Below are 23024 nucleotides of genomic sequence, written 5' to 3'. Positions count from 1 at the left end.
CCTGGTATCTCCTGTAGTACTGCAGTATATAGTATAACTACGCAAACAGTACAGCATAGGTCCAGCTCCCTGGTATCCCCTGTAGTACTGCAGTGTATAGTATTACTGAGGGAGGACAGTACAGCACAGGTCCAGCTCCCTGGTATCCCCTGTAGTACTGCAGTGTATAGTATTACTGAGGGAGGACAGTACAGCACAGGTCCAGCTCCCTAGTATCTCAGGTAGTACTGCTTTATATAGTATTGCTGGAGGGTCAGTACAACACAAGTCCAGCTCCCTGGTATCCCCTGTAATACTGCAATATATGGTATTATTGGAGGACAGCACAGCACAGGTCCAGCTCCCTGGTATCTCCTGTAGTACTGCAGTATGTAGTATTACTGGGGGACAGTACAGCACAGGTCCAGGTCACTGGTATCTCCTGTAGTACTGCCATGTATAGTATTACTGAGGGGAGGACAGTACAGCACAGGTCCAGCTTCCTGGTAGCTCCTGTAGTACTGCAGTATATAGTATGACTCGGTGGACAGTACAGCATAGGTCCAGCTCCCTGGTATCTCCTGTTGTACTGCCATATATAGTATTACTGAGGGTAGGACAGTACAGCACAGGTCCAGCTCCCTGGTATCTCCTGCTGTACTGCAGTATATAGTATTACTGGGGGGACAGTACAGCACAGGTCCAGCTCCCTGGTATCTCCTGCTGTACTGCAGTATATAGTATTACTGAGGGAGGACAGTACAGCACAGGTCCAGCTCCCTGGTATCTCCTGCTGTACTGCAGTATATAGTATTACTGAGGGAGGACAGTACTGCACAGGTCCAGCTCCCTGGTATCTCCTGCTGTACTGCAGTATATAGTATTACTGGGGGGACAGTACAGCACAGGTCCAGCTCCCTGGTATCTCCTGCTGTACTGCAGTATATAGTATTACTGAGGGAGGACAGTACAGCACAGGTCCAGCTCCCTGGTATCTCCTGCTGTACTGCAGTATATCATATATATGGCCCTGTAGTCTGTGGTGAGGATGTGTAGTAAATCTGTCCCTGTCTTATTACAGGCCTCCATCCTCCACCTTCTTATTAGTGGACAGCAGAAATCCCCCCTGGACAGGACCTCAGCGCTTCTTACCCCCAGTACAGAGCGGACGAGTGTCCCATATATCAGTTACCTATAGACTGTGCTGAGCGGTGGACACTCTCTCTACTCCATATATTCAGGATTTATGGCAATAACATTAATGTCCTGCGTGATCAGCGCCACTCATGTGCTCAGGTGGTGTGTGGTATTGCACCTCAGCTCAATTGTCATACCAGAGGAAACCTATAGACAGGGGCTGTATACATGGGTGCCCATCTAACCCTTATAGAAGGGTAAAGGCTTGCTGTGGTTTTCTCATTGGTTTATCGCTTTTTAATAAAGTTTTGTATTTTGCCCTGTTCTGCGTTATGTGATTGTCCAACATGGTGGGGGAGGGGGATTGGGGCTTATTCTGCAGCCACTGGACCTCAGCACTTCCTCTTTTATGTAAAATCACATCCATTTACTTATAAAAAAAATCTTATGTGATAATGAGAAAAGAGTCAGATTTGCATGAGATGAGTCCAGTTTAGAGGCTGCAGGGGCAGAGTCATATAAGCCTCCCTTATCTTTAGTTCTATAGCACCTAGAAACATGCTGGTGTCATACTAAGGAGAAGAATCTCATCTTTTAAATCACATCAGGTTTGTGGTTCTATGAGCTGGAGAACCAGAGATACAAGCAGTTAAATACCTCCATAGAAATATGTTCTGTACATAACACCACAGCCTGATACATTCTGAAAGATAAGATTCTTATCTTTAATATGACACAAGCAGCATGTTTCTCGGTGCTACAGAACCAAAGATGTAGTCATCTGAAGTGACACTCCCCCTGCAGCCTCTAAACATGACTCCTCTCAGGTAAAATCTGACTCTTCTTATTTTCACATGAATGGAGGAAATTTGTGACCCAAAGTACAGACATCTCTTGTACATTTCAGGATGATGAGACAAGTTAGGGGATCCTACAAGACAGGGGTCATGGGTGGCACTTAGCGCCTCAGGTTTTGGTACTATCTCTGCTGCCTGTGTGGTGTTACACTGTGATCGCTCTCCTTCATGTTACAGGAGATTCCGAATTAGTGGAGCTGCAGAGGGAACATCTACAACAAATGTCTCAGCTCCAAGCAGACATCGAGATCCTGAGGAGGGACGTTACCAGAATGCCTCCCCGCGGGGGCCACGGACCCCCACCCTTCCAACCTCCACCCATGGCTCCTCCACTCCCACCCCCTGTGCACCCACCTGGACAGCTGCTCGGCAGAGCAGAGCCCACCATCGCCATGGGGGGTGTGGTGAGTTACCCGACATGTAACCTGACACCACTTTTTCCAAACGTTTTCAAGACTTTGGTGTAAAGATAACCAAAAATGTTATATTTAGTGTTATCTGATATAATCCACCATCCGCATCTCAAAGGGATGATATCAGCAGGTGTGACCATACAGACTGCAACCTGTGTTATGTATTGGTCCTGGAGAAAGCTCTGAGTAACAGCTGTAGCAGGATTCTGGCTAAATACTTCAGCAGTGACTCAGAGGAGAGGTCATTCAGATATGGTCTAATGTAGGGAGAACAGCAGTACTTGGAGAGGTGCAGAAGGAATATAAATACACATATCACAGTCCAGCTGCTACTAACCACATACAAAAAGGTCTGATTACACATCTCTCCAGAGACAATACCTTACACTGGCTGCAGGGAGCACAGAGCACAGCAGTGTGAGGACATTTGTTTTCAAACTGTTTTTATTTTCAGAAATAATGTACAAACTGTATAAAAAGTGCCTATAAAAGCGTGAACAAATCCACATACAGCATAGGAGTACTAGTCTTAGAAAAGGGGTTACAATAATTGGTGTTGTAAGATATTGTCAGCTGCTCCTAGGACGCAGTCACCAAATCCTGATGTGAAAAGAAAAACAATTAAACCAGATGTCACAAAGACAATAGGGAAGGGGAATCTCAGTGCACTTGGAGAAGCTACAATCCTGGAATGTAAATCCTTATTTCACAGTCCTGCTGCTACTAACAAATTACACAAAGGCAGTGGACAATAATCTCCTGACGCTGTCTGCATACAATGTTGAAAATGTGAGATGTCTACAGCCGCTTATACAGAATTACATTCAGTGCAAGACCCTAACACCCCCTTTTGCCGGTTTAACCCCTTCCTTACTGCTGTACAACTACATGCATCATACAGCAGTAAGGGCTGTACGGAGAGGACTCACAGGCTCAGCGGGTGTCTGCTGTGTTATACCTGAAGCCTTTTAGAGCTGACTGCAGTTAAGAGCTCTACACATGGGCGCCGCCATGTTTAAAGGCCAGTTGGTTCCCCCTGTGATGTGATCTTAGGGAGTTGATTGGTGCAATGAACCTGTTAAAGGCTCCCATAGATGTCATAGGGCATTCTATAGTACAGACTACCAGAGGCAGACTGTAATACAGGAGCAATAAATCCCCAATGTAGTGCAATAGAGATGTATTGCAGTATATTGCATGAGTGATCAGACCCCCTGGCGTTAAAGCATCCTGGAGAGCCTGAAATAGAAAAATAATTTAAAAAGTGTAAAATAATGTAAAGAATTCAATTCACCCCCCTTTCCCTAGAAAAAAATAAAACAATAAATAAAGTCACACATTTATTCAATATCCAAATGTTTATTCCTGAAACTGAAATCCGTAACGGGAAATATCGGCCAAATATCTGAAACTTCAGAAAAAAATGTAATAAAAAGTGATAAAATGGTTGTACAGTCCCCAAAATGGAATCAATGAAAACGTCATCTCATCCCGCAAAAAATAAGACCTCACACAGCTCCATACACCGAGCTATGAAAGGTTATTAGTGTTAGAAGATGGTAAAATTATGTGTTCTTTAGTATTAAAAACTATAGAAATTTGTTATTTCTGTGATTATTCCAACCCAGCGAATAATCAGAGGGAAGGTTTTATCTGGGAAAGATGTAGAAACTAATTTTTTTTCCTGTTTCCCTGTACACTGAACAAAACATAAAATGAGGCCACGGGAGAGCGCCATGTGTCCCACGGATAACAGGCCCTCAGATGATGTGGCTTGTAACTAACGGGGAGTAAAAAACGGAAACGCAAAAATGGAAAAAAGCCCAGTAAAGAAAGGGTTAACATGGCCAAATACACGTTGCTTCTTCCCAAATGTAAGTGTGTAGGGCTAAACACACAAATGCGTTTTAAGCGCAACACGTTTTTTGGGCACTTTCCTTATGTGCGCTGAACGTGTCCGTGTACTGGGGCTCAGTATATGTCGCATCCAGCAGGAGACACGGGATGGAATCGCGCTCTTCCATCCAGCTTCCTTCTGGAAACAAGAAATGTGGACGTTTAGCCTTCACTGAGCCCCACTGGCCCAGAGGTCCGTATACAGGGACACCCAGAACATCACTGCTGCAGATGGTCGCGCCTCCTGGATGGGTGCCCACTACATTGGCGCATCACAGCGTTCAGTGATCAGTTCAGACCGGGCAGCCGCGGCGGCCATACTGCTACATAGAAGTAGGACAGGACCTACCTGTATGCTCACACTTGCTGTAGTACCAGTCTGACCTGCAGGAGGCGCTGTTATGTCAGGGTATAAAGGACCTGCCTGGATGCTCACACTTGCTGCAGTACCAGTCTGGCCTGCAGGAGGCGCCGTTATGTCAGGGTATAAAGGACCTGCCTGTATGCTCACACTTGCTGTAGTACCAGTCTGGCCTGCAGGAGGCGCTGTTATGTCAGGGTATAAAGGACCTGCCTGGATGCTCACACTTGCTGTAGTACCAGTCTGGCCTGCAGGAGGCGCTGTTATGTCAGGGTATAAAGGACCTGCCTGGATGCTCACACTTGCTGTAGTACCAGTCTGACCTGCAGGAGGCGCTGTTATGTCAGGGTATAAAGGACCTGCCTGGATGCTCACACTTGCTGTAGTACCAGTCTGGCCTGCAGGAGGCGCTGTTATGTCAGGGTATAAAGGACCTGCCTGGATGCTCACACTTGCTGTAGTACCAGTCTGGCCTGCAGGAGGCGCTGTTATGTCAGGGTATAAAGGACCTGCCTGGATGCTCACACTTGCTGTAGTACCAGTCTGACCTGCAGGAGGCGCTGTTATGTCAGGGTGTAAAGGACCTGCCTGTATGCTCACACTTGCTGTAGTACCAGTCTGGCCTGCAGGAGGCGCTGTTATGTCAGGGTATAAAGGACCTGCCTGGATGCTCACACTTGCTGTAGTACCAGTCTGGCCTGCAGGAGGCGCTGTTATGTCAGGGTATAAAGGACCTGCCTGGATGCTCACACTTGCTGTAGTACCAGTCTGGCCTGCAGGAGGCACTGTTATGTCAGGGTATAAAGGACCTGCCTGGATGCTCACACTTGCTGTAGTACCAGTCTGGCCTGCAGGAGGCACTGTTATGTCAGGGTATAAAGGACCTGCCTGGATGCTCACACTTGCTGTAGTACCAGTCTGGCCTGCAGGAGGCGCTGTTATGTCATGGTGTAAAGGACCTGGCTGGATGCTCACACTTGCTGTAGTACCAGTCTGGGCTGCAGGAGGCGCTGTTATGTCAGGGTATAAAGGACCTGCCTGGATGCTCACACTTGCTGCAGTACCAGTCTGGCCTGCAGGAGGCGCTGTTATGTCAGGGTGTAAAGGACCTGCCTGGATGCTCACACTTGCTGTAGTACCAGTCTGGCCTGCAGGAGGCGCTGTTATGTCAGGGTATAAAGGACCTGCCTGGATGCTCACACTTGCTGTAGTACCAGTCTGGCCTGCAGGAGGCGCTGTTATGTCAGGGTATAAAGGACCTGCCTGGATGCTCACACTTGCTGTAGTACCAGTCTGACCTGCAGGAGGCGCTGTTATGTCAGGGTATAAAGGACCTGCCTGGATGCTCACACTTGCTGTAGTACCAGTCTGGCCTGCAGGAGGCGCTGTTATGTCAGGGTATAAAGGACCTGCCTGGATGCTCACACTTGCTGTAGTACCAGTCTGGCCTGCAGGAGGCACCGTTATGTCAGGGTATAAAGGACCTGCCTGTATGCTCACACTTGCTGTAGTACCAGTCTGGCCTGCAGGAGGCGCTGTTATGTCAGGGTATAAAGGACCTGCCTGGATGCTCACACTTGCTGTAGTACCAGTCTGGCCTGCAGGAGGCGCCGTTATGTCAGGGTGTAAAGGACCTGCCTGTATGCTCACACTTGCTGTAGTACCAGTCTGACCTGCAGGAGGCGCCGTTATGTCAGGGTATAAAGGACCTGCCTGGATGCTCACACTTGCTGTAGTACCAGTCTGGCCTGCAGGAGGCGCTGTTATGTCAGGGTATAAAGGACCTGCCTGGATGCTCACACTTGCTGTAGTACCAGTCTGGCCTGCAGGAGGCGCTGTTATGTCAGGGTATAAAGGACCTGCCTGGATGCTCACACTTGCTGTAGTACCAGTCTGACCTGCAGGAGGCGCCGTTATGTCAGGGTATAAAGGACCTGCCTGGATGCTCACACTTGCTGTAGTACCAGTCTGGCCTGCAGGAGGCGCTGTTATGTCAGGGTATAAAGGACCTGCCTGGATGCTCACACTTGCTGTAGTACCAGTCTGGCCTGCAGGAGGCGCTGTTATGTCAGGGTGTAAAGGACCTGCCTGGATGCTCACACTTGCTGTAGTACCAGTCTGGCCTGCAGGAGGCGCTGTTATGTCAGGGTGTAAAGGACCTGCCTGGATGCTCACACTTGCTGTAGTACCAGTCTGACCTGCAGGAGGCGCTGTTATGTCAGGGTGTAAAGGACCTGCCTGGATGCTCACACTTGCAGTAGTACCAGCCTGACCTGCAGGAGGCACTGTTATGTCAGGGTATAAAGGACCTGCCTGGATGCTCACACTTGCTGTAGTACCAGTCTGGCCTGCAGGAGGCGCTGTTATGTCAGGGTGTAAAGGACCTGCCTGGATGCTCACACTTGCTGTAGTACCAGTCTGGCCTGCAGGAGGCGCTGTTATGTCAGGGTGTAAAGGACCTGCCTGGATGCTCACACTTGCTGTAGTACCAGTCTGACCTGCAGGAGGCGCTGTTATGTCAGGGTGTAAAGGACCTGCCTGGATGCTCACACTTGCAGTAGTACCAGCCTGACCTGCAGGAGGCGCTGTTATGTCAGGGTATAAAGGACCTGCCTGGATGCTCACACTTGCTGCAGTACCAGCCTGACCTGCAGGAGGCGCTGTTATGTCAGGGTATAAAGGACCTGCCTGGATGCTCACACTTGCTGTAGTACCAGTCTGACCTGCAGGAGGCGCTGTTATGTCAGGGTGTAAAGGACCTGCCTGGATGCTCACACTTGCAGTAGTACCAGTCTGGCCTGCAGGAGGCGCTGTTATGTCAGGGTATAAAGGACCTGCCTGGATGCTCACACTTGCTGTAGTACCAGTCTGGCCTGCAGGAGGCGCTGTTATGTCAGGGTATAAAGGACCTGCCTGGATGCTCACACTTGCTGTAGTACCAGTCTGACCTGCAGGAGGCGCTGTTATGTCAGGGTATAAAGGACCTGCCTGGATGCTCACACTTGCTGTAGTACCAGTCTGGCCTGCAGGAGGCGCTGTTATGTCAGGGTATAAAGGACCTGCCTGGATGCTCACACTTGCTGTAGTACCAGTCTGGCCTGCAGGAGGCGCTGTTATGTCAGGGTATAAAGGACCTGCCTGGATGCTCACACTTGCTGTAGTACCAGTCTGGCCTGCAGGAGGCGCCGTTATGTCAGGGTGTAAAGGACCTGCCTGTATGCTCACACTTGCTGCAGTACCAGTCTGGCCTGCAGGAGGCGCTGTTATGTCAGGGTGTAAAGGACCTGCCTGGATGCTCACACTTGCTGTAGTACCAGTCTGGCCTGCAGGAGGCGCTGTTATGTCAGGGTGTAAAGGACCTGCCTGGATGCTCACACTTGCTGTAGTACCAGTCTGGCCTGCAGGAGGCGCTGTTATGTCAGGGTATAAAGGACCTGCCTGGATGCTCACACTTGCTGTAGTACCAGTCTGGCCTGCAGGAGGCGCTGTTATGTCAGGGTATAAAGGACCTGCCTGGATGCTCACACTTGCTGTAGTACCAGTCTGGCCTGCAGGAGGCGCTGTTATGTCAGGGTATAAAGGACCTGCCTGGATGCTCACACTTGCTGTAGTACCAGTCTGGCCTGCAGGAGGCGCCGTTATGTCAGGGTGTAAAGGACCTGCCTGTATGCTCACACTTGCTGCAGTACCAGTCTGGCCTGCAGGAGGCGCTGTTATGTCAGGGTGTAAAGGACCTGCCTGGATGCTCACACTTGCTGTAGTACCAGTCTGGCCTGCAGGAGGCGCTGTTATGTCAGGGTATAAAGGACCTGCCTGGATGCTCACACTTGCTGTAGTACCAGTCTGGCCTGCAGGAGGCGCTGTTATGTCAGGGTATAAAGGACCTGCCTGGATGCTCACACTTGCTGTAGTACCAGTCTGGCCTGCAGGAGGCGCTGTTATGTCAGGGTGTAAAGGACCTGCCTGGATGCTCACACTTGCTGTAGTACCAGTCTGGGCTGCAGGAGGCGCTGTTATGTCAGGGTGTAAAGGACCTGCCTGGATGCTCACACTTGCTGTAGTACCAGTCTGGCCTGCAGGAGGCGCTGTTATGTCAGGGTATAAAGGACCTGCCTGGATGCTCACACTTGCTGTAGTACCAGTCTGGCCTGCAGGAGGCGCTGTTATGTCAGGGTGTAAAGGACCTGCCTGGATGCTCACACTTGCTGTAGTACCAGTCTGGGCTGCAGGAGGCGCTGTTATGTCAGGGTGTAAAGGACCTGCCTGGATGCTCACACTTGCTGTAGTACCAGTCTGGCCTGCAGGAGGCGCTGTTATGTCAGGGTATAAAGGACCTGCCTGGATGCTCACACTTGCTGTAGTACCAGTCTGGCCTGCAGGAGGCGCTGTTATGTCAGGGTGTAAAGGACCTGCCTGGATGCTCACACTTGCTGTAGTACCAGTCTGGGCTGCAGGAGGCGCTGTTATGTCAGGGTATAAAGGACCTGCCTGGATGCTCACACTTGCTGTAGTACCAGTCTGGCCTGCAGGAGGCGCTGTTATGTCAGGGTATAAAGGACCTGCCTGGATGCTCACACTTGCTGTAGTACCAGTCTGACCTGCAGGAGGCGCTGTTATGTCAGGGTGTAAAGGACCTGCCTGGATGCTCACACTTGCTGTAGTACCAGTCTGGGCTGCAGGAGGCGCTGTTATGTCAGGGTGTAAAGGACCTGCCTGGATGCTCACACTTGCTGTAGTACCAGTCTGGCCTGCAGGAGGCGCTGTTATGTCAGGGTATAAAGGACCTGCCTGGATGCTCACACTTGCTGTAGTACCAGTCTGGCCTGCAGGAGGCGCTGTTATGTCAGGGTGTAAAGGACCTGCCTGGATGCTCACACTTGCTGTAGTACCAGTCTGGGCTGCAGGAGGCGCTGTTATGTCAGGGTGTAAAGGACCTGCCTGTATGCTCACACTTGCTGTAGTACCAGTCTGGCCTGCAGGAGGCGCTGTTATGTCAGGGTGTAAAGGACCTGCCTGGATGCTCACACTTGCTGTAGTACCAGTCTGACCTGCAGGAGGCGCTGTTATGTCAGGGTATAAAGGACCTGCCTGGATGCTCACACTTGCTGTAGTACCAGTCTGGCCTGCAGGAGGCGCTGTTATGTCAGGGTGTAAAGGACCTGCCTGGATGCTCACACTTGCTGTAGTACCAGTCTGGCCTGCAGGAGGCGCTGTTATGTCAGGGTATAAAGGACCTGCCTGGATGCTCACACTTGCTGTAGTACCAGTCTGACCTGCAGGAGGCGCTGTTATGTCAGGGTATAAAGGACCTGCCTGGATGCTCACACTTGCTGTAGTACCAGTCTGACCTGCAGGAGGCGCTGTTATGTCAGGGTATAAAGGACCTGCCTGGATGCTCACACTTGCTGTAGTACCAGTCTGACCTGCAGGAGGCGCTGTTATGTCAGGGTATAAAGGACCTGCCTGGATGCTCACACTTGCTGCAGTACCAGTCTGGCCTGCAGGAGGCGCTGTTATGTCAGGGTGTAAAGGACCTGCCTGGATGCTCACACTTGCTGTAGTACCAGTCTGGCCTGCAGGAGGCGCCGTTGTATGACCAGGATTTCCTTTCTTGCAGGAATCTATGCGTCCTCAGAGCGCGGCAGCAAACAGACATCTCCTGGAGCCCCTGGATGTGCTGGGAGCGGCGCCCTATGACCCGGTGTAAGGACATTGTACGGGGTCTGATGATATATGCCCTGTACACATGATGGGGGTTGTAGTTCTGATTTTGCATCGTCTTATTGTCAGGGCCGGGTTTGTCATCTTCTACGACTTCATCCTGGGGCTGGAGCCAACGTTCCAGAAGGTGCGTCTGGTGAGCGGGCTGTTCGGTAACGGGCACAGAATGGGGCAACCTTCCACCCTCCCAGACGCCCTGAGTGAGGTGTGGACCCCCTCCCAGCACCTGAGCCACAATCCCAGAGGGAACATCGCAATGATACGGGCCAAGCAACCCATACCAAGGTACCGCAGCATCCACCTCAGGTCCGCACCGGGGGTCTCCCACTGTCAGGTCCGCACCAGGGGTCTCCCACTGTCAGGTCCGCACCGGGGGTCTCCCACTGTCAGGTCCGCACCGGGGGTCTCCCACTGTCAGGTCCTCACCGGGCGTCTCCCACTGTCAGGTCCTCACCGGGCGTCTCCCACTGTCAGGTCCTCACCGGGTCTCCCACTGTCAGGTCCTCACCGGGTCTCCCACTGTCAGGTCCTCACCGGGTCTCCCACTGTTGGGTCCTCACTGGGGGTCTCCCACTGTCAGGTTCTTTCTGGGGGTCTCCCACTGTCAGGTTCTCACTGGAGGTCTCACTGTCAGGTCCTCACCGGGGTCCCACTGTCAGGTCCTCACCGGGCGTCTCCCACTGTCAGGTCCTCACCAGGTCTCCCACTGTCGGGTCCTCACTGGGGGTCTCCCACTGTCAGGTTCTTTCTGGGGGTCTCCCACTGTCAGGTTCTCACTGGGGGTCTCCCACTGTCAGGTTCTTTCTGGGGGTCTCACTGTCAGGTCCTCACCGGGGTCTCACTGTCAGGTCCTCACCGGGGTCTCACTGTCAGGTTGCCCACTCAAGTGACCTCCATACTGGCAACAAGGTGCTTTAACGCTAAAACCGTTTGCTGTCAGTGAATACTGTAGACAATCTTTACCTGAGAGTCCATGTTCATAGACAGCAAGCAGAGATCCTAAACACAGGAGCAAGTGACACAATGGGGCAGATTTATCAAGCTGTCTGAAAGTCAGAATATTTCTAGTTGCCCATGGCAACCAATCACAGCTTAGCTTTCATTTTTCCAGTGCTCATGAATATTTTAAAGGGAAGCTGTGATTGGTTGCCATGGGCAACTAGAAATATTCTGAGTTTCAGACACTTGATAAATCTGCCCCAATGTCAGATAGAAGGTGTCACATAACATGAATGTTCCTTCTTCTTCAGGGTTCGTCCCTCATCCTCCATCTCCCTCATTCTGGAGCTGCAGGCGGCCGGTGGATTCAACCCCTACGGTCAGGAGGTGCAGCACATGTCCTCTGCCGGGTGGAGCAAACTGGACCTGTTTGATCAGCACAACCAGGTCCTGAGCGGCCGATGGAAGCTTCCAGTGAGGGCCCTGCCCCTGCGACCCGGCCTCAGCACTGGACAACTCAATGCTGTCCCCCAGGTGATAAGGGGGTTCACTGGATAGAAGGGGGTGCACTGGATAAATGGGGGTCCACTAGTTGTAAGGGGGTGCACTGGATAGAAGGGGGTGCACTAGGTGTAAGGGGGAGCACTGGATAGAAGGGGGAGCACTGGATAGAAGGGGGAGCACTAGGTGTAAGGGGGAGCACTGGATAGAAGGGGTACACTGGATAGAAGGGGGAGCACTGGATAGAAGGGGGAGCACTAGGTGTAAGGGGGAGCACTGGATAGAAGGGGGTACACTGGATAGAAGGGTGAGCACTGGATAGTAAGGGGTGCACTAGGTGTAAGAGGGTGGCACTGGATAGAAGGGGGAGCACTAGGTGTAAGGGGGAGCACTGGATAGAAGGGGGAGCACTGAATAGAAGGGGGAGCACTAGGTGTAAGGGGGAGCACTGGATAGAAGGGGGTACACTGGATAGAAGGGGGAGCACTGGATAGAAGGGGGAGCACTAGGTGTAAGGGGGAGCACTGGATAGAAGGGGGTACACTGGATAGAAGGGGGAGCACTAGGTGTAAGGGGGTGGCACTGGATAGAAGGGGAAGCACTAGGTGTAAGAGGGTGGCACTGGATAGAAGGGGGAGCACTAGGTGTAAGGGGGTGCACTGGATAGAAGGGGGTGCACTGGATAGAAGGGGGAGCACTAGGTGTAAGGGGGAGCACTGGATAGAAGGGGGTGCACTGGATAGAAGGGGGAGCACTAGGTGTAAGAGGGTGGCACTGGATAGAAGGGGGAGCACTAGGTGTAAGGGGGAGCACTGGATAGAAGGGGGTGCACTGGATAGAAGGGGGAGCACTAGGTGTAAGAGGGTGGCACTGGATAGAAGGGGGAGCACTAGGTGTAAGGGGGAGCACTGGATAGAAGGGGGTGCACTGGATAGAAGGGGGTGCACTAGGTGTAAGGGGGAGCACTAGGTGTAAGGGGGAGCACTGGATAGAAGGGGATGCACTGGATAGAAGGGGGAGCACTAGGTGTAAGAGGGTGGCACTAGGTGTAAGGGGGTGCACTAGGTGTAAGGGGGTGCACTGGATAGAAGGGGGTGCACTAGGTGTAAGGGGGTGCACTGGATAGAAGGGGGTGCACTGGATAGAAGGGGGAGCACTAGGTGTAAGGGGGTGCACTGGATAGAAGGGGGAGCACTAGGTGTAAGAGGGTGGCACTGGATAGAAGGGGTGCACTAGGTGTAAGGGGGTGCACTGGATAGAAGGGGTGCACTAGGTGTAAGGGGGAGCACTGGATAGAAGGGGGAGCACTAGGTGTAAGGGGGTGCACTGGATAGAAGGGGTGCACTAGGTGTAAGAGGGTGGCACTGGATAGAAGGGGGTGCACTGGATAGAAGGGGGAGCACTAGGTGTAAGAGGGTGGCACTGGATAGAAGGGGTGCACTAGGTGTAAGGGGGTGCACTGGATAGAAGGGGGAGCACTAGGTGTAAGGGGGTGCACTGGATAGAAGGGGGAGCACTAGGTGTAAGGGGGTGCACTGGATAGAAGGGGGTGCACTAGGTGTAAGGGGGTGCACTGGATAGAAGGGGGAGCACTAGGTGTAAGGGGGTGCACTGGATAGAAGGGGGTGCACTAGGTGTAAGGGGGTGCACTGGATAGAAGGGGGTGCACTAGCTGTAAGGGGGTGCACTGGATAGAAGGGGGTGCACTAGGTGTAAGGGGGTGCACTAGAAAGAAAGGAAAGACACAACAGGAGGTGACGTTTTTCACTATCTTATGTCTGCAGGTTGGAAGCGCAGAACTTTTCCTCCGTGTGGTCAATGCCAGAGACGCGGACCTCCAGTCCATGGCTGAGATAGACCACCGCAAAGCCTCGCTCTACCACTATCCCCCACTGGTGAGTAGCCGGGACATTGGGGTCAGGACCGGCTCCAGGTTTTAGTAGGCCCCTGGGCGACAGAGCCTTAGTGGGCCCCTTTATGGGCCGCCCTCCAGTAGTCACACTGCCCCCCCATCCCCGTGTACACATTCCTCCCCTCCCCCTGTATACACACTGCCCCTCCTCCTCCTGTATACACACTGCCCCCCTCCTATATACACACTGCCCCCCTCCTGTATACACACTGACCCCCCTCCTGTATACACACTGCCCCCCCTCCTGTATACACACTGACCCCCCCTCCTGTATACACACTGACCCCCTCCTGTATACACACTGACCCCCTCCTGTATATACACTACCCCCCTCCTCCTGTATATACACTGCCCCCCTCCTCCTGTATATACACTGCCCCCCTCCTCCTGTATATACACTGCCCCTCCTCCTCCTGTATACACACTGCCCCCCTCCTATATACACACTGCCCCCCTCCTGTATACACACTGCCCCCCCTCCTGTATACACACTGCCCCCCCTCCTGTATACACACTGACCCCCCCTCCTGTATACACACTGACCCCCTCCTGTATACACACTGACCCCCTCCTGTATACACACTGCCCCCCCTCCTGTATACACACTGCCCCCTCCTCCTGTATACACACTGCCCCCCCTCCTGTATACACACTGCCCCCTCTCCTGTATACACACTGCCTCCTCTCCTGTATACACACTGACCCCCTCCTGTATACACACTGCCCCCTCCTGTATACACACTGCCCCCCCTCCCCCTGTATATACACTGCCCCCCTCCTCCTCTATATACACTGCCCCCCTCCTCCTGTATACACACTGACCCCCTCCTGTATATACACTGCCCCCCCTCCCCCTGTATATACACTGCCCCCCTCCTCCTGTATATACACTGCCCCCCTCCTCCTGTATACACACTGACCCCCTCCTGTATATACACTGCCCCCCTCCTCCTGTATATACACTGCCCCCCTCCTCCTGTATACACACTGACCCCTGTATACACACTGCCCCCCCTCCTGTATACACACTGACCCCCTCCTGTATATACACTGCCCCCCCTCCCCCTGTATATACACTGCCCCCTCCTCCTGTATATACACTGCCCCCCTCCTCCTGTATACACACTGACCCCCTCCTGTATATACACTGCCCCCCTCCTCCTGTATATACACTGCCCCCCTCCTCCTGTATACACACTGACCCCTGTATACACACTGCCCCCCCTCCTCCTGTATATACACTGCCCCCCTCCTCCTGTATATACACTGCCCCCCTCCTCCTGTATACACACTGACCCCCTCCTGTATATACACTGCCCCCCTCCTCCTGTATATACACTGCCCCCCTCCTCCTGTATATACACTGCCCCCCTCCTCCTGTATATACACTGCCCCCCTCCTCCTGTATACACACTGACCCCCTCCTGTATACACACTGACCCCCTCCTGTATACACACTGCCCCCCCTCCTGTATACACACTGACCCCCCTCCTGTATACACACTGACCCCCTCCTGTATACACACTGCCCCCCCTCCTGTATACACACTGACCCCCTCCTGTATACACACTGACCCCTGTATACACACTGACCCCCCTCCTGTATACACACTGACCCCCCTCCTGTATACACACTGCCCCCCTCCTGTATACACACTGCCCCCCTCCTGTATACACACTGACCCCCTCCTGTATACACACTGACCCCTGTATACACACTGCCCCCCCTCCTCCTGTATACACACTGCCCCCCCCCACCTGTATACACACTGACCCCCTCCTGTATACACACTGTCCCCCCTCCTGTATACACACTGACCCCCTCCCTGGCCCCTGTCATGTCTCCCCCTCACCTGATGCAGCTCTCTCTGTGTTGTTACTGCTTTCCCCGGCAGGTCATGTGACCATGACATCATCAAAGGTCCTTCAGCCTCTGGGGAAAGCAGTGAGTGCAAATGCTTTTATCGCGATCTGTGTCTGGAGGACACAGATCGCGATGAGAGAGGAAAGGAATCTCCCGGGCAGCGGGGCAGATGTCCTGCTGACCCGGGGAGATCCGTGGGTCCGGGTGGGCCCCTCCAGTACCCCGGGGCCCCGCCACTTGCCCGGGTTAGCCGGATTGCTGCTGGGGCAGAGGTCCTGATGCTCCTATAGAGTAAATGGTTAAAGGAGTATTAGGCTGAGATGACCCCAAAGTGTCTTTAGGTCTTACCTGTTGATACCTTACTATTGTTTCTTACTAACCTTTGCCTCCTTCTTGTCTCACACAGATGTCTGGCCCTTCTGCGGCCCCCACAGATACCCCTGCACCCCCGCCGCTTCACCATCAGCCCCCCAGCTCCTTTCACCTGGCTCTCTCCCCATACACTGACTATGTGGACCCTCCCCCAGTCCAAGAGCTTCCGAACCAGCCAGGACCCAGTCAGAGGTGAGACAGCGCAGCCAGGATGGGGGTCCGCAGATCACATTCACCTTGGGAGCAACTTACACCCTAAAACTGCAAGTAACTGCAAATGTTAAGGTCCAAAGGATGGAACAAGACTGTGACACAGCGGTCCCCGGCCATCACTGTATCCCATGTGTACGACCTCATCCTCAACATGCGGGGGCTTCACAACAAGCACCAGCGTATCTGAGGACCCCCTATAATTACTACACAGAGACACGGTACAGGGGGTGTACACGGGGGCTATAGAAGGGATCTGATGGAGAATATTCAGGGCTGCATCACTTCTGGCCTCATCCCTGTAACATTAGAGACCCCTCAGCATAAATAAGGATTATTATCCAAAATGCAATTGGACCCCAAAGACCAAAATCACTTAATTATTAGAGGCAAGAACGGACCTGGAGGGAACCCTCCATATTCAGAGACATCACGTCCTGCGCTCACACATTGCGCCACATTTACTAAGCACTATGTGCAGTGTCCTGTGTATAATAAAGGGGGCGCCAGATTCATGATTTCTGGCGCACGTTCTTCATGAATCTGGTGCCCCCTGCACTGCTCCGACAGAAAACTGGGGCACAGACCTTAATAAATGGGGCCCATGTATTGTACATAGAGTGCAGCCACGGGGCGGTCTTATAATATTATACTGCCCCCTGGTGTCATTGCCTCAGTATCTCTCCCGCCTTCTATCCGGTCATTGATCCTCTTTGTGTCTTTGCTGTAAATGTTCAGAATCTTCTGGATAAATAATAAAAGTGATTGGAACCTTCTGTGACCGGACTGCGCTTTCTTGTGTCTGATATTATCGCCTTCTTTAGGGGTTCATCTCCTCGGTGGTGCAGTCTGCTGTGTGGCTGTCCTGGACTGCCCCCAAAGGGAATGAGCCCCCCTAGGACAACCAATAGCCCCCACTATTAGGCCTACCCCTAGGAGAGGTCACACAGAGTTATCTACCTCCATTCTGAGCTGCACTGATACATAGTAACAAGACAATCAGCTGTGAACAAGGTGAAGTTTAGAGGTTTTTAACCTGGGGATATATGAAAAAACAAAGTCTGGTGTCCCATTCACTGACAGCAAGCAGAGATCTGAAAGACAAAAGGTTACAGAGCTTGTAAAGATACAAATAACATCTCCTAGTATAAAAACCACAGAACATGTGACATAGAGGACGGCTCATGGGAAGGATGTGGGGGTGTAACCAGGCGAGGCAGGGCCCCATGGAAGGATTCTGAATGGGGCCCCCTACCCCCTCTCTCTGTACCTAACTACTCACACATTTATACACGCACACAGATCTGTCTCAGTATCTGATGACCACATGGGGGAAGTACAAGGCAGGAATTAGAGATGAGAGATTCGTAGTCCTGTCTTTCTGCTGTCCCCTCCCTCTCCCCCGACATTTATTATCTGAGCTGCTGACTGCACTGCTATATAAATATAATATATTATAATGTGCATATAATGTATATATAATGGTGCTTATCCTCCATTCTTCAGTGTGTCAGGTTGGATCCGGGGCCCCCTGGCACTGCGGGCCCCATAGCAGCTGCTCTCTCTGTAGTTACGCCCCTGGAAGTAAGATACATTCTGGAGCACAGGGCATCAGGTCAGGGGGTTCACGTCATCCAGAGAGCAGCGCGTGGATACTGCCGTCTGCTGCAGGTGTTGCGGTGGATCCTGCGTGCAGCACCCGCTCACGTGTCACCCGTCCTCTGTGCTCACATCCATAACAGGATCATCACTGGTTATACACTCAGTGGCCCCGATTTATTAGAAACCCCTGCGCCAGTTTTCTGATTTTGCCCGTTCTTTTCTGTGAAGACTGCTTGTACATGTATTTTGCAAGTGTCCGAGACACAAATTTCTGCACTGCAGGGGGGTCCGGTGCTCATTCGGACCAGGTGCCACATTTATCAAGCAAAATCTGACAGAATGGGGCTCATTTACCTACCCGTCCTGCGTGATCCCCGAAAGTGCATTGTCCGACCAAAATGCACTGTGCCGCAGTTCACGTAGATCGTGCGCCCGATATCCTGCATGTGTCACTTCCCCGCTCAGGTCCCCGGAGTTCACCTTATTCTTCCTGGTGCATGTAAGTGCATTGTCCGTGTATAATGCGCTGTGCGGGGAGTCACGTAGATCGTGCGCCCGATATCCTGCATGTGTCACTTCCCCGCTCAGGTCCCCGGAGTTCACCTTATTCTTCCTGGTGCATGTAGTGCATTGTCCGTGTATAATGCGCTGTGCGGGGAGTCACTAAGATCCTGCACCCGATATCCTGCATGTGTCGCTTCCCCGCTCAGGTCCCCGGAGTTCACCTTATTCTTCCTGGTGCATGTAAGTGCATTGTCTTGCGACACAATTTGAATCTTAAATCCTGCACTTTCTTTCACATGAAAGCAGTGCATGTGCGCCACAATCCCTAGTTAAATATCTGTTCCAGTGGTGCAAATCTCGAAAACTTGTGAACTGTGAACCCTTAGTAAATAAGGCCCAATGTTAAAGGTGCACCAGAAAAAAAGTTGGTGCACTCTGTGGGGGCAGTGCAGGGGGCACCAGATTCATGAAGAACGTGCTCCACAAATCCTGAATCTGGCGCCCCCTGCAGACTACACAGGACACTGCACATAGTACACACTGCACTGGTTCTGATCGGGGCCACTGTCCTGCTTGGCCCTGTCACTCAATAACTCTTTTTTTTATAATTGTTTGTTTTGGGCTTGTATAATGTATATTCACATGTGTTTCATCTCGCTTTGTAGTTTTTTTTCCTCAGGCCCTGCACCAGCAATGGAGGGGAAGGGTTTATGAAGTAAAAACTGCAACACAAATTCGAGTCACGGTTGAATGAATAAGACTGTGATGTCTCCTCCATATGATGAGAAGGATCAGGTGTAATGTCATAACATCCATGTGTTTCAGGGAGGACGGAAACGAAGGAAGAGACAAGTCTGGAGCAGGGAGCAGAATCGGCTTCATTATAGACAGAGTGACCAATGCCCCACCGGGAGATGGGACCCTGAGACTGACCGGATACCACATGACCACAGGACAGGTACATTCAAAGACATAGACAACCGTACATGCACAAAGAGCTACCATAACACTGCCCCCAATGTACAGGGATATAACTACTATAATACTGCCCCCAATGTACAGGGATATAACTACTATAATACTGCCCCCTATGTACAGGAATATAACTACTATAATACTGCCCCCTATGTACAGGAATATAACTACTATAATAGTGCCCCCTATGTACAAGAATATAACTACTATAATACTGCCCCTATGTACAAGAATATAACTACTATAATTCTGCCCCCTATGTACAGGAATATAACTACTATAATACTGCCCCTATGTACAGGAATATAACTACTATAATACTGCCCCCTATGTACAAGAATATAACTACTATAATACTGCCCCCTATGTACAAGAATATAACTACTATAATACTGCCCCCTATGTACAAGAATATAACTACTATAATACTGCCCCCTATGTACAAGAATATAACTACTATAATACTGCCCCCTATGTACAAGAATATAACTACTATAATACTGCCCCCTATGTACAGGAATATAACTACTATAATACTGTCCCCTATGTACAAGAATATAACTACTATACTACTGCCCCCTATGTACAGGAATATAACTACTATAATACTGCCCCCTATGTACAAGAATATAACTACTATAATACTGCCCCCTATGTACAAGAATATAACTACTATAATACTGCCCCCTATGTACAAGAATATAACTCCTATAATACTGCCCCCTATGTACAAGAATATAACTGCTATAATACTGCCCCCTATGTACAGGAATAGAACTACTATAATACTGCCCCCTATGTACAGGAATAGAACTACTATAATACTGCCCCCTATGTACAAGAATATAACTACTATAATACTGCCTCCTATGTACAAGAATATAACTACTATAATACTGCCCCCTATGTACAAGAATATAACTACTATAATACTGCTCCCTATGTACAGGAATATAACTACTATAATACTGCCCCTATGTACAAGAATATAACTACTATAATACTGCCCCTATGTACAAGAATATAACTACTATAATACTGCCTCCTATGTACAAGGATATAACTACTATAATACTGCCCCTATGTACAAGAATATAACTACTATAATACTGCCCCTATGTACAGGAATATAACTACTATAATACTGCCCCCTATGTACAGGAATATAACTACTATAATACTGCCCCCTATGTACAAGAATATAACTACTATAATACTGCCCCCTATGTACAGGAATATAACTACTATAATACTGCCCCCTATGTACAAGAATATAACTACTATAATACTGCCCCCTATGTACAAAAATATAACTACTATAATACTCCCCCCTATGTGCAGGAATATAACTACTATAATACTGCCCCCTATGTACAAGAATATAACTACTATAATACTGCCTCCTATGTACAAGGATATAACTACTATAATACTGCCCCTATGTACAAGAATATAACTACTATAATACTGCCCCTATGTACAGGAATATAACTACTATAATACTGCCCCCTATGTACAGGAATATAACTACTATAATACTGCCCCCTATGTACAAGAATATAACTACTATAATACTGCCCCATATGTACAAGAATATTACTATAATACTGCCCCCTATGTACAAGAATATAACTACTATAATACTGCCCCCTATGTACAAGAATATAACTACTATAATACTCCCCCCTATGTGCAGGAATATAACTACTATAATACTGCCCCCTATGTACAAGAATATAACTACTATAATACTGCCTCCTATGTACAAGAATATAACTACTATAATACTGCCCCTATGTACAGGAATATAACTACTATAATACTGTCTCCTATGTACAAGAATATAACTACTATAATACTGCCCCCTATGTACAAGGATATAACTACTATAATACTGCCCCCTATGTACAGGAATATAACTACTATAATACTGCCCCCTATGTACAGGAATATAACTACTATAATACTGCCCCCTATGTACAGGAATATAACTACTATAATACTGCCCCCTATGTACAAGAATATAACTACTATAATACTGCCCCCTATGTACACGAATATAACTACTATAATACTGCCCCCTATGTACAGGAATATAACTACTATAATACTGCCCCCTATGTACAAGACTATAACTACTATAATACTGCTCCCTATGTACAGGAATATAACTACTATAATACTGCCCCCTATGTACAAGAATATAACTACTATAATACTGGCCCCTATGTACAGGAATATAACTACTATAATACTGCCCCCTATGTACAGGAATATAACTACTATAATACTGCCCCCTATGTACAAGAATATAACTGCTATAATACTGCCCCCTATGTACAGGAATATAACTACTATAATACTGCCCCCTATGTACAGGAATATAACTACTATAACACTGCCCCTTATGTACAAGAATATAACTACTATAATACTGACCCCTATGTATAAGAATGTAACTACTATAATACTGCCCCTATGTACAGGAACATAACTACTATAATACTGTACAGGAATATAACTACTATAATACTGCCCCCTATGTACAGGAATATAACTACTATAATACTGCCCCCTATGTATAAGAATGTAACTACTATAATACTGCCCCTATGTACAGGAATATAACTACTATAATACTGCCCCCTATGTACAAGAATATAACTACTATAATACTGCCCCCTATGTACAGGAATATAACTACTATAATACTGCCCTCTATGTACAAGAATATAACTACTATAATACTGCCCCCTATGTACAAGACTATAACTACTATAATACTGCCCCCTATGTACAAGAATATAACTACTATAATACTGCCCCCTATGTACACGAATATAACTACTATAATACTGCCCCCTATGTACAGGAATATAACTACTATAATACTGCCCCCTATGTACAAGAATATAACTAATATAATACTGGCCCCTATATACAGGAATATAACTACTATAATACTGCCCCCTATGTACAGGAATATAACTACTATAATACTGCCCCCTATGTACAAGAATATAACTGCTATAATACTGCCCCCTATGTACAGGAATATAACTACTATAATACTGCCCCCTATGTACAGGAATATAACTACTATAATACTGCCCCCTATGTACAAGAATATAACTACTATAATACTGCCCCCTATGTACAAGAATATAACTACTATAATACTGCCCCCTATGTACAAGAATATAACTACTATAACACTGCCCCCTATGTACAAGATTATAACTACTATAATACTGCCCCCTATGTACAAGAATATAACTACTATAACACTGCCCCCTATGTACAAGATTATAACTACTATAATACTGCCCCCTATGTACAGGAATATAACTACTATAATACTGCCCCTTATGTACAAGAATATAACTACTATAATACTGACCCCTATGTATAAGAATGTAACTACTATAATACTGCCCCTATGTACAGTAACATATCTACTATAATACTGCCCCCTATGTATAAGAATGTAACTACTATAATACTGCCCCCTATGTACAGGAATATAACTACTATAATACTGCCCCCTATGTACAAGAATATAACTACTATAATACTGCCCCATATGTACAAGAATATAACTACTATAATACTGCCCCCTATGTACAGGAATATAACTACTATAATACTGCCCTCTATGTACAAGAATATAACTACTATAATACTGCCCCCTATGTACAAGACTATAACTACTATAATACTGCCCCCTATCTACAAGAATATAACTACTATAATACTGCCCCCTATGTACAAGACTATAACT

At 49.3% G+C, this 23024-nt stretch overlaps 1 protein-coding gene across 3 annotated transcripts in view; it reads left to right on the top strand.

The window, feature by feature from the left end:
* Positions 1–23024, top strand: part of CCDC17 (coiled-coil domain containing 17) — a 47879-nt gene that overhangs the window by 8477 nt on the left and 16378 nt on the right. For all 3 annotated transcript variants that reach the window (XR_011850193.1, XM_072127112.1, XM_072127111.1), the window contains 7 exons: positions 2151–2377; positions 10261–10346; positions 10434–10649; positions 11615–11837; positions 13589–13699; positions 15987–16144; positions 19094–19226. Coding sequence is in view for 2 of the 3 variants with exons in the window: in XM_072127112.1 (XP_071983213.1) it covers positions 2151–2377; positions 10261–10346; positions 10434–10649; positions 11615–11837; positions 13589–13699; positions 15987–16144; positions 19094–19226 (1154 nt within the window). In the remaining variant the exon portion in view is untranslated. The remainder of the gene's footprint in view (positions 1–2150; positions 2378–10260; positions 10347–10433; positions 10650–11614; positions 11838–13588; positions 13700–15986; positions 16145–19093; positions 19227–23024) is intronic.

Source organism: Engystomops pustulosus, chromosome 10 (assembly GCF_040894005.1).
Source record: "Engystomops pustulosus chromosome 10, aEngPut4.maternal, whole genome shotgun sequence".
Classification (NCBI taxonomy): Eukaryota; Metazoa; Chordata; class Amphibia; order Anura; family Leptodactylidae; genus Engystomops; species Engystomops pustulosus.
Note: the sequence above shows the minus strand (reverse complement) of the source record. Positions and strands in the feature narration are given on the sequence as shown.